Source organism: Zingiber officinale, chromosome 3A (assembly GCF_018446385.1).
Source record: "Zingiber officinale cultivar Zhangliang chromosome 3A, Zo_v1.1, whole genome shotgun sequence".
Taxonomy (NCBI): domain Eukaryota; kingdom Viridiplantae; phylum Streptophyta; class Magnoliopsida; order Zingiberales; family Zingiberaceae; genus Zingiber; species Zingiber officinale.
In genome coordinates this window covers 94,107,400-94,120,600 of record NC_055990.1, presented here as the reverse complement: position 1 = coordinate 94,120,600, position 13,201 = coordinate 94,107,400, and the positions used below count along the sequence as shown (strand labels likewise).

Genomic DNA, 13,201 nt, shown 5'->3' with positions numbered 1-13,201 from the left:
CTAGACCCGATAGCTAGTGGAAAGTCCAGATAGGCCCATGGGGCCCAATATCTTACGAGAAATCCGATTGGGTTCTCGGGACCTAACAACCGACCTGACAACTGGTGGGAAGACCTGGTGGGTCAAAGGCAAGTCAAGCGACTGCAGTTGGTAAGTGGAGGTAAGTAACTGGAGGAGAGATCTAGTGCGAACACGTTTCTCATTGAGGGAACTGTAGGCGTCAGTTCAACTTAAGCCCATTTGGGAAACCTAAGCTGAGATCTTGACTAAATCCTAGTTTCGGGGAGATATGATCTAATTACTACTCTTATCTTATTAATGTTGTGTTAACTCTGTATTGCAGGATAAATATATTTTTCTATTGCCAGGACTAACTTTTTGTTACAGGTAAGAAAAGAGACAAAAAGTGGTCTGAGCACTCGGACCAATCTAGCTCAGGCGGGTGCCGCGGGCACTCAGGCGGTTCGGGCACCCAGAATTGGTCCCAACACCCAAACCACAAAAGTTATCCCGAAGCTAAGTTGGAGCGCGATGATTGGCCGAACTCACGTCAGCGGTCTAGGCGCCCAGAAGTGGATAAACTTTTCGGATGAAGTTTCGATGAGAGATCACCATATCAGCAATGGTCCAGGCGCCCAGAGGGGTTCCAGGCGCCTGGAATGGACCTATATAAGGCCTTTGACCAGTAGCTTTAGAATAACATTGACTACAACTTTTATATTCAAGTGTTGCTCCAAAAAAACTCCGATGATACCAAAAGGCCTCTCCGAAGTTCGAGGAATAAGAGACTTCATTTTCTTTCTATTTGCCAGTAATAAATTTTATTTTCAGTTCTTGTACTCAGTTATTATAATCCTTTTACAAACTGATAGTGATTGCCCAATGAAAGTGATCGATAATCGTGAGCCTTGAAGTAGGAGTCGTCACAGGCTCCGAACTAAGTAAAACCATCTGTGTTAGCGTTGTTTTCTATTTTCTTTATTCCACTGTGTACGATCCTACAGGTGCTAGTCAGGATCTCAAAAGGAGTTGAGGGGACATCCTATATGACTCTATGCGACTTAGTTGAACCGTTGAAGGTACTCTCTGAGGGATTCCTGAGGTTTCTGCTTCATGGTGAATAGGTTGAGAGGTGTCTTCTGATATTCTCTTGTTGTTGGCAAATTAGTGTAGGAAAATGACTTTGAAGCTATCGAATGAGTTGATGGAGAAAGCGGGGAGATGACTGAACACCATTAGGGCAAACCTGATAAGGTGATCAGAAAGACCCAACACTTAACCCCATCAGTGTATTGCTACAATGTGGAGGCGTTCTCAAAATGATAAAAGTGATCTTCTAGGTTCGATGACCTAGTGTATTCACCCAATTGTAGTTGTTGAAAGTGGCGAGGGAATTCCTGATTATGAACTTCTCTAGAGAAAGACATTCTTTGAACAGTCCCTTCATTGGAAGCGAGAACCTTTTCTTTGTGGTCATGAGGAGGCGTCTCTCCTGCTTGGGATTCATGCGGTCCCCTCACCTTGGAGAGTCGCGCCTCGATTGATTAACACCATGGCCGGTGAAACTCCCACGAAGTGTGGTGGTAAATTAACCAGGGGAGGAGGTGCACCCACTACAGGAGGAGGAGCTCCTGTTTTTGGTGGTTGCAAGAAGGTGTGTTGTTATAGTATTCCTTGCAATGCCTTAGAGGCCATTTCATCGATGCTTTCTTATGTGATGGCCACTGCTTTGTCGAGACTTTTCTCTCCACCAGAGTTGCGATTGTCAACAATCCTTCTAGTGTTAATTATCGCAATGTCTTGGCTCAGAGTTCCCATAGATGACACCAATTTGTTCTAGCTAAATATCGTGGATGTTCAAGCTATTAGTCAACAAACTTGTCGACGCACGCCTCTTCTGAAGATCGTCGATAACTTAGATGAAAGAACTTGTAATGCACTTCAAAAGAGAGTTAGACTCGTCGTGGGACGGATCTTGAGGTCACTCCGATACTCAAGTTAGGATTTGTTTAAGGTGATATGTGAGAAGAATAAGATGGAGAAGAAGGGTAGAACCTAGTCTAGGGTTTCCAGAAATTAGGGATCCTTTGTCATCACCTTTGTGAGTGTTTATATGGTAGTTCAGAGAACATTTGCACGTCAATCGAAACCTCATCATTATGGGGGTCATTAAGAGGACTAGATCCGACAGTCATTAGTTACTGCTCCGCTAATCCAGTGCCATGTTCGTAGGAGAGTATATAGGAGATCAGGTTTGATAACCTCGTAATAGCTCCTCTATTCTTAAGATGCTACCCATCCTGAATATTCACAGTTACTGTCAGTGAATCGACCTAGGGAGGTAGAAAAGGTGAGGTCAATATTGAATGACCTTGAGAATAGACAAAGTTAGGATCTGAGACCTAAACTATGAGGGAGTCTGTCATTGAGACTGAGGGAGATTCTGTTGTTGAGACTGAGAGAGAGTTTATTGTCGAGATTGAGAGGAATTCTGTCGCTAAGACTACGAGGGAGTCTGTCATTGAGACTTCGAAGGAGTCAGTAGTTGAAATTGAGACCGAGCGATAATGTTGGGGCTTGAGGTTGAGCCAATGAAGGTGTTGAGATTTTAGCTGAGACAGGGGCAATGGTAATTCACTTATCCTTATTTAGCTTTTAGCTGAGACATGGCCTATGATAACTGACTTGTCCTTGTTTAGAATGGATGTGTTGGGTTTATCAGACTCAACTTAAGTTCCTTTTATGATGAATTTGACCCTTCATAAGTAGCATCTACAACCTCTTGACTTTGGCGGAGAGTTCAACATGATTTTCCTTACGAGTAGGGGTGTAAATGAATCAAGCCGCTCGCAAGTTATTCGAAGCTCGATTCGATAAAAGTTTGTTTGAGCTCGTTTAATGAGGTTCGTTAAGATAAACAAACCAAGCTCAAGGTTCGCAATATTCGACTCGTTAGCTCGTGAACACGTTCGTTAAGTTCATTAAGCAACTTTTAAATAAAAAAAATAGTTTTGATATTGAATTTATAGATTTTACACTCTACTTATGAAAAATATAGACAAATATATTAAATTTATTTATTAGAATAAAATTATAAATTTTAATAATATTATTATAATTTTATCTAAATATATAATTTAGTTTTTAATGAATATTTAAATTTATGATTTATATTTATTAAGTTCGTTTAGGCTCAATAAAAGCTCGAATAAGCTCGTGAGCCATGAATATATTCATTAAATAAAGCTCGAGCTCAGCTTGATTATAAACGAGTCAAGCTCAAATATTCAAGAGTTCGGTTCGGCTCGACTCGATTCGGCTGGATTACATCCCTACTTATGAGACATGTAGGGCTGTAGAGTTCCACCGCATCAGCCTATAATGCTTGAATTACTTGTGATACCGGACGCTATGCTAGGACTCATCCATGCTTTCCAAATTTCCTTGATGGCCAGGCTTCCTGAATTTATCTGATAGTCGTTTGTGGGATTGAGTTGTCCATTTTTAGGATAAGTAGAATTCTAAGAGCTGGATCATTGGATTGATGATAGGAATGTGATTTTGATTTATTTTTGGAGGGTATTTATGGGTTTTCACAATTTAATCCCCTACAAGTACATGAAAAAAAATATTTCACCCAAAAACGATTAGGCCGCGAGTTCACCATCGAATCAGTCGAGCCCAGGCGGAGCCCTAATCCAATCCGATCTGCTCCGTCGACGCCTCCGCCGCCGTGCATTAGCTGGCCGTCGACTGCGCCGCCGCCCGCCTCTTCCCGCTTCGCGTTAACTCCTCGCCTCGGTGTCGCGAATAGGTTCATTGTTTTACGCGTCGGTCGCCGTCAAAAAAAAGAAAGGAAAGAAAAAGGTGGATTAGGGTTTTGATCTGATCGCCTTTCTACTCGGTCATGGGCGGGCCCGATTGCGCCGGATATGACCGGACGTTTAAGGTCAGTTTCAGTCAGGATGGCTTATCGAGACTGCATGCGAAGGTAATGGAGAAGCTTAAAGAGTTCATGGGCGATTATACTGATGGTACACTCGTGGTAAGGTTTTGTTCCCGCCAACTTGTATTCATGTTTGGATTGAGACATTGGTGTTTTAACCGAATGAAAGGCTTTGTTTTTCCTTAGTTTGGGAGAGAACGAAAACTGAACCTCTAATATAAACAACTAATCCAAACAAACAAGTTTTTGTTTTTTTGGAGACATTGATCGTTTTTGTTCCCTGCTAATATATGAATATCAAAATTTGGAGGATTAAACAAGTGGATGCTACTATAAGATGATTCTTTAGCTTGATAGTTCAATAAAAGTTGTTCTATTTATGTTATCGTGTGACAATGTTCACCTGACGTCTAAATCTTTGGGATCAATGTTCCATTTGACCGAGTAACTTTATGCCACTGACTTTGCACTGTGATTGGAATTACAATGCCATGATAATTTTTCCCTTTTACATGCCAAAGTTCACTTTTTTGCACTAACAACTATGCCTTTGTCAAATAATTCCCTCATGATGACACAGAATTTTCCTCATACTTGAGTGTCACCACATGTAGCTTCCTCTAATACTTCTATACATTATATTGTAATATCAATTGTCACATATGACCTTAAATGGGTAATGGTCTGAGAGACAAAATGGTAAGCCTATGCCATGTTAGCATGGGACACACTTCCTATTGTTACAAACTGAACCAATTGCTTCAGCAGATGGAAAGTTCCATCTCTTGCACTTCACCTATTCATTGTGCCATTTGTGGTCACCTTACTGGGATCAGTGAAAGTGAAGGCTAACTTATTTTCTCTCATTCTCTCATTTGTGCCTCATGTATTCATTTTTTTTCTCCTTGGTCTTTTGAGTGGCTGACTCCTCTTCAACTTTTGGCTTTTCATAGAATCTCGATTTTCAAAGATTTAGTTCCATTGTTAATGTACATGGATGATGGAAGAATTTCGGTTGCTGTTTTACTGTGTTGTTTTCATTTTTTTGTATCCGTTTATTTATTTTTACAACATTTTACTAATTTAGCTAGTTAAGTATTAATTTTTTTTTATTTTTCTGTCTAGTGCTTAACTTGCATTTTAATTTCACATTGGCAGGATTATGTTGTAGTTTTGCTTAGGAATGGTCGTAGCAAAGATGAAGCTAGGAAGGAGCTGAATGTGTTTTTGGGGGATGATAGTGACACTTTTATTTCCTGGTATGGACTCTTAGCATTGTGTAAGAGTACTTGTTTCCATCATAAACTATATTCTAATATTTTTCTTGTCTATTGACTGTTATTTATAAATCTTTGTTCTATAGGTTGTGGGATCATCTATCGTCAAATATACACTTGTATACACAACCGAACCAATCTATTCCTGATGAAGTGGCCAAGTCTAAGCCCATTTCTTGTGTACTGTCTGAAAGGCAGAATTCTCAGGAGGATCAGAAAGTTACTGCTCAAACTGATACGAACACTAGAAATAGTCATGGAAGAGGGTGGAAAGGGAAAACAAAGGATAATAATGGAGCATTTCCTCTTCGGAGTGTGGTGACCAATATATTGCACGCAGAGGAGGAAGTGTCTAGACAAAATGTTGTTGGGCAGTCACATTCACCTACAGCTCGCATTCAGAGAAAACGGAGCAGAGATGATGAGCACCCACAGGTACATAACTTTCTGTACGATTTTGAGGTAGTCTGTGCTTTTCACTTGTAAAAGTGTTGTAGGAACCAAATTAATTGAATGGGTTGTTCTAGTAATTGGTGACTAGGTGTAGTATGGGCACTGGGTTTGTTTAGTTGTATTAGTGAATAATCGTTGTCTAATGCCTTATATCATTGATTCTGAGTTAATTCTTTTAGGGTATCCTCTTTTTCTCTCTCTCTTCTTCCTGCTCCAGTTTTGTATCATCTCCTTCCCCATTGAGCAGACACCATCCTACTTCCTTGATCGTATTAATCATGTTGTGACCATGTGCTACATTGTAGGTGAACAATTCTCTCTGCTAAAAGACTCTATACAAGAAACTATGATTCTCAGCTATTTAGAGTTAGGTTCCTAAATTTTATTCCACTATTTAACTTTATGTTCACAAAGTTGTTGACAAGTATTTTTCTAGCAACAGGGACTACAACAACCTACCATTTTTTTAATTCTGACTTGGGGTTGACATTCACAATATTGCTCTGATAATTAGATAACAAGAAGGGTAAATTACAGAATTCCTTATTAGCTACAAACTCTATTTTGCAAGCTTTGACTTGCAGTCCTTTGCAATCTGCAAGTCCTCCACAGCAACAAAGTGGGAAATTATAAAGGAAAAAACAGCTTTATTTTGATGAAAACGAAGTAGTTGGATTCACACAATTCCAAAACTTTGTATTAGCTTGTATCCTTGCACTTACTATAATCACCTATATGACCCATCTCTCCTTAAGATAAGATATCATGCCATCTTAGAACAAAGCCAAAAAATCACCTCTGCCCTTCCACTGATCCTCTGTCCTTCCAACAGAGCCCTCTCCACTGGTAGCCTTTTGCGAACCCTCATGTAGCCTCGCACTTGTGTCACACAATCAGCGGATGTGAGGTGAACATCTTGTCGGTTAGGCTCCCTGCAAGGTTAGATTCTAACCCAGGCTTTTGGGAAGGTGGCTTTTGGAGCAAAAGATGATATCACTTCCCCCAAAGTGGCCCAATATCGCTGGCCCCGTGGCTAGATACAGGCAGGTAAATCATGCTGCGGGGCGGGGCGGGGTGCATCTTGCGCTTGTATGGGGGCTAGACACTCAACGAGATATTTTGCATCCACTGAGAATTGACCCCAAGATCTATTGGAGCAAACACACATGCATGTACCAACTGCACCAATCCATGGGGGCTTTGGAAAGGCGGCTTTGATGGTGGAGGAGGTTGCGGCAAAAATTGTTTAAAATTTTTCTTAGAAAGTGTTTTATACATACAAAGCATTTTTAGGCAAAACAAATGAGCCTAATGTTTCATCATTTTCTCCACTTCTTCATCCTTTTCTCCTCCTCCTTCCTCTTCTTTCTCCCCTTCCCCTCCACTTGAATGATGCTAATTGTCACTAATGCCAGTTGTTACATCATATGCTGCTCAGCACTAGAATAGAATGGTTGCATCTCCCTACACTTTTATATTGCTGTATCTCATCACTAAAAAAGGACACTATGCTCCTTGCCTACTCCATATCATGACTTTGAGTATCCAATTGCTTGCTGCCTACAATAAACTACAAGAAGCAACACACTTTAAAGTTCATGTTCAAGTCATTTCATTGCTTTGATTCAGCTCATTAAAGTCAATTTCCGCTTGTAATGGTAATGATGCAATATAAATTAAATTTAGCATTCATTTATATCAATAATTGGTTTATATTGGACCTTGTGTTTAGTGTGTAATTCCTATTTTTCATGCAACTATCTAATGACTATGTTATATAGTAATTGGACTAGTATATTTAATTGATTATGCTTTTTCATTTGCACCTTTTCTCTACTTTCTCTTCCCCCAGTCCTCGCTACTTCCCACTCTTGTTCTGTATCAAAAACTTTATTCATCATCTGCAGCTGAATTATTTGATACAAATGGAGTCCTGAAGGTTTTGGCATATTTGATGGTTTAGTTTCCAAATCTCTTTCTTTCTTTTGAGTCATCAGTGAAAGTATGATTTTCCAGAGAATTAGCTAATTTATGAATGAGCAAGTTTGTTCACATAAAAAGAAGCATGCCAAAGACAAGATCGGACCATTGCTGATGGCAGATAATTAACATTCATTAGATGAGTATAAATAAGATTTTCTAGAGGTAGTTGGGATTCTGGAACTCTAAAACCTCAAGGGAGAACAATTTTAAGAAAACCTGAAATTTTATTGATGTTCAATCCTATACTACAGCACATGTAACTTTTGTAGTCTGTTCCATCTCATAATTGAATCAAACCTCCTGATCCCTATATGGAAATTGCCTGGGTCATTCAACCCAACAACTCATACTTGTTCCATTCAAAAGAACATCACCCATGTGCGCTCCTCATCCCTTGCCATGCTTGCTAATGAGTTGGTTGGGGAGGTGGGGTGCTATGACACTATAGGTTAGCAAATGGAAAAAATGTCCCTTAAAGTACATCGTTATATGTGTGTATATATAAATTTTTTTTTGGTTGCAAATATGTTGCAGAAATCAAAGGAAATTGGGTTAGGATCTTATTAGTATCATAACATTATTGAATGGTAAAACTGTTCCTGTCCATTCACCATTTTGTTACATTTTGTAAAACTATTCCCATATAAATTGTACTTGGGATAATGAATTTTATAATGTTGAATTGTTTGAACTACTTTGTATTTGTTTAATCCTTGATAATGTGAAGAATTTTATACTTGTTGTTTATTGATGTAATGTATTGCCCTAATGTTTTTACATTGTGTAATTATCTTAAATGCTCTTTCCTTTGCTTATTATGCATCATTGACAGAGATATACAGCTTCCTATCCTGTAATTGGTGCTCCACGCCGGCTTCTTCAATTTGCCGTTCGAGATGCTGTAAAGGCTGTGCAACAGTCAAGTTCTAGGGTTGAGCCAGCTTCGAAAAGACTTTGCTCAGTAATTTCAACATGCACTACAAATTCTCTGTTAGAAGCAAAATTCCATAGAAAATCAGAATTAAGAGCACCGGGTACTCTATCAATTGCTTTGAAAGCTGCCGCTGAAGCTGCTGAAGATGTAACCAGGGTTAGGCCAGTTGGTAGTGTTTTCAATAGATTGGGTCATGATGAAAAGATGGAAGAGAGTGTTAACCGGTTGCCAGTTACTACTGGATTAGATCTTGAAGACGGTGAGTATGATCCTATTGATAAAGTTTCAGAGCCACTGTATTTGGATCATCATTACAGAAATGAATATGCTAACTTTGATGACAACATGACCATATTAGAGAAAGAGACTGATGTGGCTGATGATTTTGTTTTAGATAATAATGAATGTGATGGTGTTGTTGATGTTAGCCACCTTAGCCAGCCAGATCAAGATTCACTGCTAGGCACTTCATCTTCTAATAGAGATGTGAAGTCAATGATCATGCAACCTCATGCTGTAGCTGAAGAAATATCAAATAAAAGATTGTTGGAGCAGGAACATGGCACTGGTCCACTAGCTTTGACATCCAAGAAGATTATGAGTACTTCTGCTAACGAAACACATAAACATATCCATTATCTAGTTGCCAGTGATGATCCCAAGGTAGAGAATCAAGTCGCTGCAAGAAACAGTGAAGGTGCAGGAAGCCAGAATGTCAACTTTCTAAAGGACAATGATGTTTTCTCGTCTCAGAATATGACAGTAAGTGTGCTTGTCGACGTGAAGCATCAACCAATTAGTTTTGTGCTCATTGTAGTCCAAATCACTTTCTTTTGTTGGCAGAAATTGAAATTCTTTATTTTCATCATCCTGTTTTGTCCAATTCTAACTATTGCCAATAGGAAAATATTAGATTTGGGAGGGGGAGATGTATAAAGTTTGTGCTCTAGGTTTTGATTCTCTACTAGTTCTTCAGATCTTTCCTTACATTAGAGCCTTGTAAGCACAGTTCATTTTGTATTTCCTAAAATTTCTCGCATACAAGTTTCTAGCACATTCAGACCTTACAGCATATTGAGCACTCTTGATTAAACTTTGAATCAAATTTCAGGTATCCCTATCATCCATCCTTGAAAAAAATACTAGTCTGATGCAACTATTGGTATGCTAGTAGAGAGTAAAGAAGGTTCCAGTTGATCAGTATAATATAACCTCAAGCATTAGGAAAGTAGTTGAGTGGATGTTTAAACAGAAACAATGTTTGTTTAAGAAAAAATGAGGATGGAAAGGCTAGATAATGTCATTCTCTGATTGGTGTTTGCCAAATGGTCTTATATCAATCCTGCTAGGATTGGTGACCACGCTCTGCATTTTTTATGGTCCACTGGCTGAAATGCTCACATTTTAATTGTCTTTTTGACAGGGGTTGGTATTTAAAGTCTTGGCTTGGACTTGTTTGTTTTAACCATCTTCAAACATACTCAACTTTAGGACAACCCATTGGGCTTAGCCAACTGTTTTTAATTTACGAAGGGTTTTTTGGGTATCTAGTACGGGAGCATAATGAAGATGCCAAATGGCTAAGCGGGAACAGCTATTCCAGGCTTGAGCCCAGTTTTTGTTAATTTCGTGACGTCTAGCCAAATCTTGACATCATACTAGTCTAGTAGATATTGGGTTCTTTGTTTATTGATTTAGTATACGGTGTACCACAGTTCCACTCCATCTGATCATCTACATTAGCATCCTGCAAATCTTTTAGATTTTGGAGTGATTTGTTCGTGAAGAGACTTTATATTATCTACTTTTATTCTCAAGTGACATGCTTTGTAATTCATGCACATTTATTATTTTTTCCATTTTTTTAATGTGATTTGAATTTATGTAACATGCTTGTCTGTTTATACAATGATAACTACAGGAAACTAAACATGCAGATCAAAGGCAATCTACTCAGAAACAATTATTGGTACCAGGTATACTGAATTCTAACTTTTATGTCACTGAGAATCACAACTAGCTTACTATTAATGATTAATGAGCAAGTTCTTCAAATTATAGGTTCATATGTTACTGGCCGTCCTTTGGACGATGGAGATTCTCGAACTCTATTTGTTAGCAATGCAAGTATCTGTTTTTTCCCCCTCTCTTTTACAAACAGGTGAATATTGGAAAGCAGTGGAATTGATCTGCGTTGATTGGATTTTACAGGTTCACTTTGCTGCAACTAAAGATACACTTTCTCGTCATTTCAACAAGTTCGGAGACGTGCTTAAAGTAATCATCATCACAGATGCTACTACTGGTCAACCCACAGGGTAAACAATAAGAGCAGTTTATATCATTCTTCTTGTTATTTCTAGTTCAACACATAAATTCTAAAAAAAAATTCTGTCTTTCAACAGGTCTGCATATGTTGAATTCCTAAAGAAAGAATCGGCAGATTCAGCATTGTCATTGAACGGCACTTCATTTATGTCCCGGATTCTGAAGGCAAGCCTCCATTATCATTAAAAACACCAATAAACAATTTACAGTATTTGAATTAGGATAGGCAAATAATTCCTTTTCATATTTTAACCTACCCTAACAGCAAATACATCCAATAACAACCTTGATTCCTCCATTTATAAAGTACTCGCAAGTTATTCTAATTTTTGTATCAGTATTTTCTCCTTGTGCGCTAACAAATTATTTTTTTACTGGCTCTATATAAATATGATGTTTTATAAGTAAGATTTAGGTAGATTTTTTATGTTAACTAAGAAAAGGACAGCCGGGTGTACGAATCTCCCGCTAATGTGGGGTCTTAGGAAAGGGTCCGCCTATTGTATATAGTCTTACCTTGCATTACAATAGGCTGATTTCGCGACTCAACCCATAACCTCAAAGTCACACAGCAACAATTTTATCATTGCAACCTAAGCTCCCCTTTATGTTTAACAAATTTGACTGGATTGATGTCCAGGTCAATTTGTGATTTGATCCACCGAACCTTTGGCTCATCCAATCCGATTCTCAGTTCAGTTTTGTAACTATGCTTTTGCTGGTCACTCATCGGTTGTTATTTTTTTTTTTTTTGCTCTGCTTATTTTTTTAATGATTGTAAAATAGTTGAGTTGCTCATTGCTACTGAACTTCAGTGCTTTTTAGTCAAAATTTCATCCTTGTTTTTTGACTGTAGTGTCGGTTTTTTTCCCGCAACATATTGCCTTCTATAGAGCTTAATGGAGGTTTACGATTTTTGTAGCTGACCAAATACAGTTGGACAAACACGTATTAATGATTGATGATGATCTACATATTAGCGTACATATAAATATGTTGACATGGGTTATCTGGTTGTTCATTAAAGGTTGTTCGCAGAAGCTCTTATGAAGCTGCTCCTGTGTTACCGTGGCCACGCATGGCTCATGCACCACCATTTCCTTCTCGACTTGGCCGAAGGCCATATCCGCGAGGCCTACTTCTTAGTACCTTCAGAGGACGCCTGCCAATCAAACCTGGCGCCAGGAGCTTGCAATGGAAGCGTGGAACGTCGACCGTGCCCTCAGGCTCAGGAGAGGATGCTAAACCTTCTCAAACATCCGATGTGCAGTCTCCAACAGCTAGGAGTCTCACTTATGTTCGGACTGCCCCCAAACCTGCTGCTGGGCTCTCCGGTTCAAATTAGCTCGTTTCATCTGCGCGGTTGCCACTTTTTGCTACATTTTGACTCTGTTTTGCCGATGCGAAACAAAGTGCAGGGATCTGAAAGTTAGCCAGAACCTATATAGACTGATTAGCAAGCGATTACAGATCTAAGCTTTTTAGGATGAGTCAATTCATTCAACTTTTTGTTGCTCATCCGTCAATTGCATCGGTTAGTCGTGCCTAGAAATGTTTCTGTAAATAAAAGGAAGTCTCACAGTTGGATCATTTTTTAGCGCCCTCTTGACAATTTGGTATCATTATACTCCTTGAATTCGATATCTGTGGATTACTTGCAATGGTGATCAATAACAGTATGCTTATTTTGTAGTCACACAGGTATATCTCTTGGCCATTCAGCATTTTCATGGCGAAGCATTCACAAACTACCTATCTTCAGTTTCTGAAACCATTCAACATTCTCATCGCAAAAGTATTCAAATTTGATAGATAATCGAGCTTCATATATGTATCAAATCTGTTCACGGTTATTCCAATTCGGGTTGTGTATAAATGTATATACATATATGGCAAAGTATGAATGGATTCTAAGAAGTTTGAATGCTTCTCTGTAGTGTTGTGTATATATATGTGCCAAGTCTCTTCGGGATGGACAATTAGTTAGCACATGATGATGATGGTGTTACCATGAGGTTTGAGGATTAAATCTTAGCTAATAGTTGAGTGTCTGTCACTTCTTATGCATTATTCAACTGTCTAAGGTTACTAGTTGTGTTAATAGTTGAGTGTCTGTCACTTCCTATGTATTATTCAACTGTTTAAAACTAGTAGTTATGTGTGATTTACTTCTTTAGTGTTAGTTTGGGGAGGACAAATCATTTTTTTGTCACCGTGTATATATGCGATGCGCCAAAGTATGAATGGATTCTGTGAAGTTAAATACCAAGTGTTATTCGT

The 13,201-nt window shown here is 38.7% G+C and overlaps 1 protein-coding gene across 1 annotated transcript; it reads left to right on the top strand.

The window, feature by feature from the left end:
- The first annotated feature begins 3,645 nt into the window (after nt 1-3,645).
- On the top strand, nt 3,646-12,562 carry LOC122052063. Its single transcript, XM_042613454.1, has 9 exons — nt 3,646-4,045; nt 5,105-5,205; nt 5,310-5,658; nt 8,492-9,355; nt 10,515-10,569; nt 10,655-10,716; nt 10,805-10,911; nt 10,999-11,086; nt 11,949-12,562. Exons 1-9 carry the CDS (start codon nt 3,908-3,910, stop codon nt 12,264-12,266), a joined length of 2,082 nt encoding a protein of 693 aa, XP_042469388.1. The 5' UTR covers nt 3,646-3,907; the 3' UTR covers nt 12,267-12,562.
- Nucleotides 12,563-13,201: the final 639 nt, after the last annotated feature.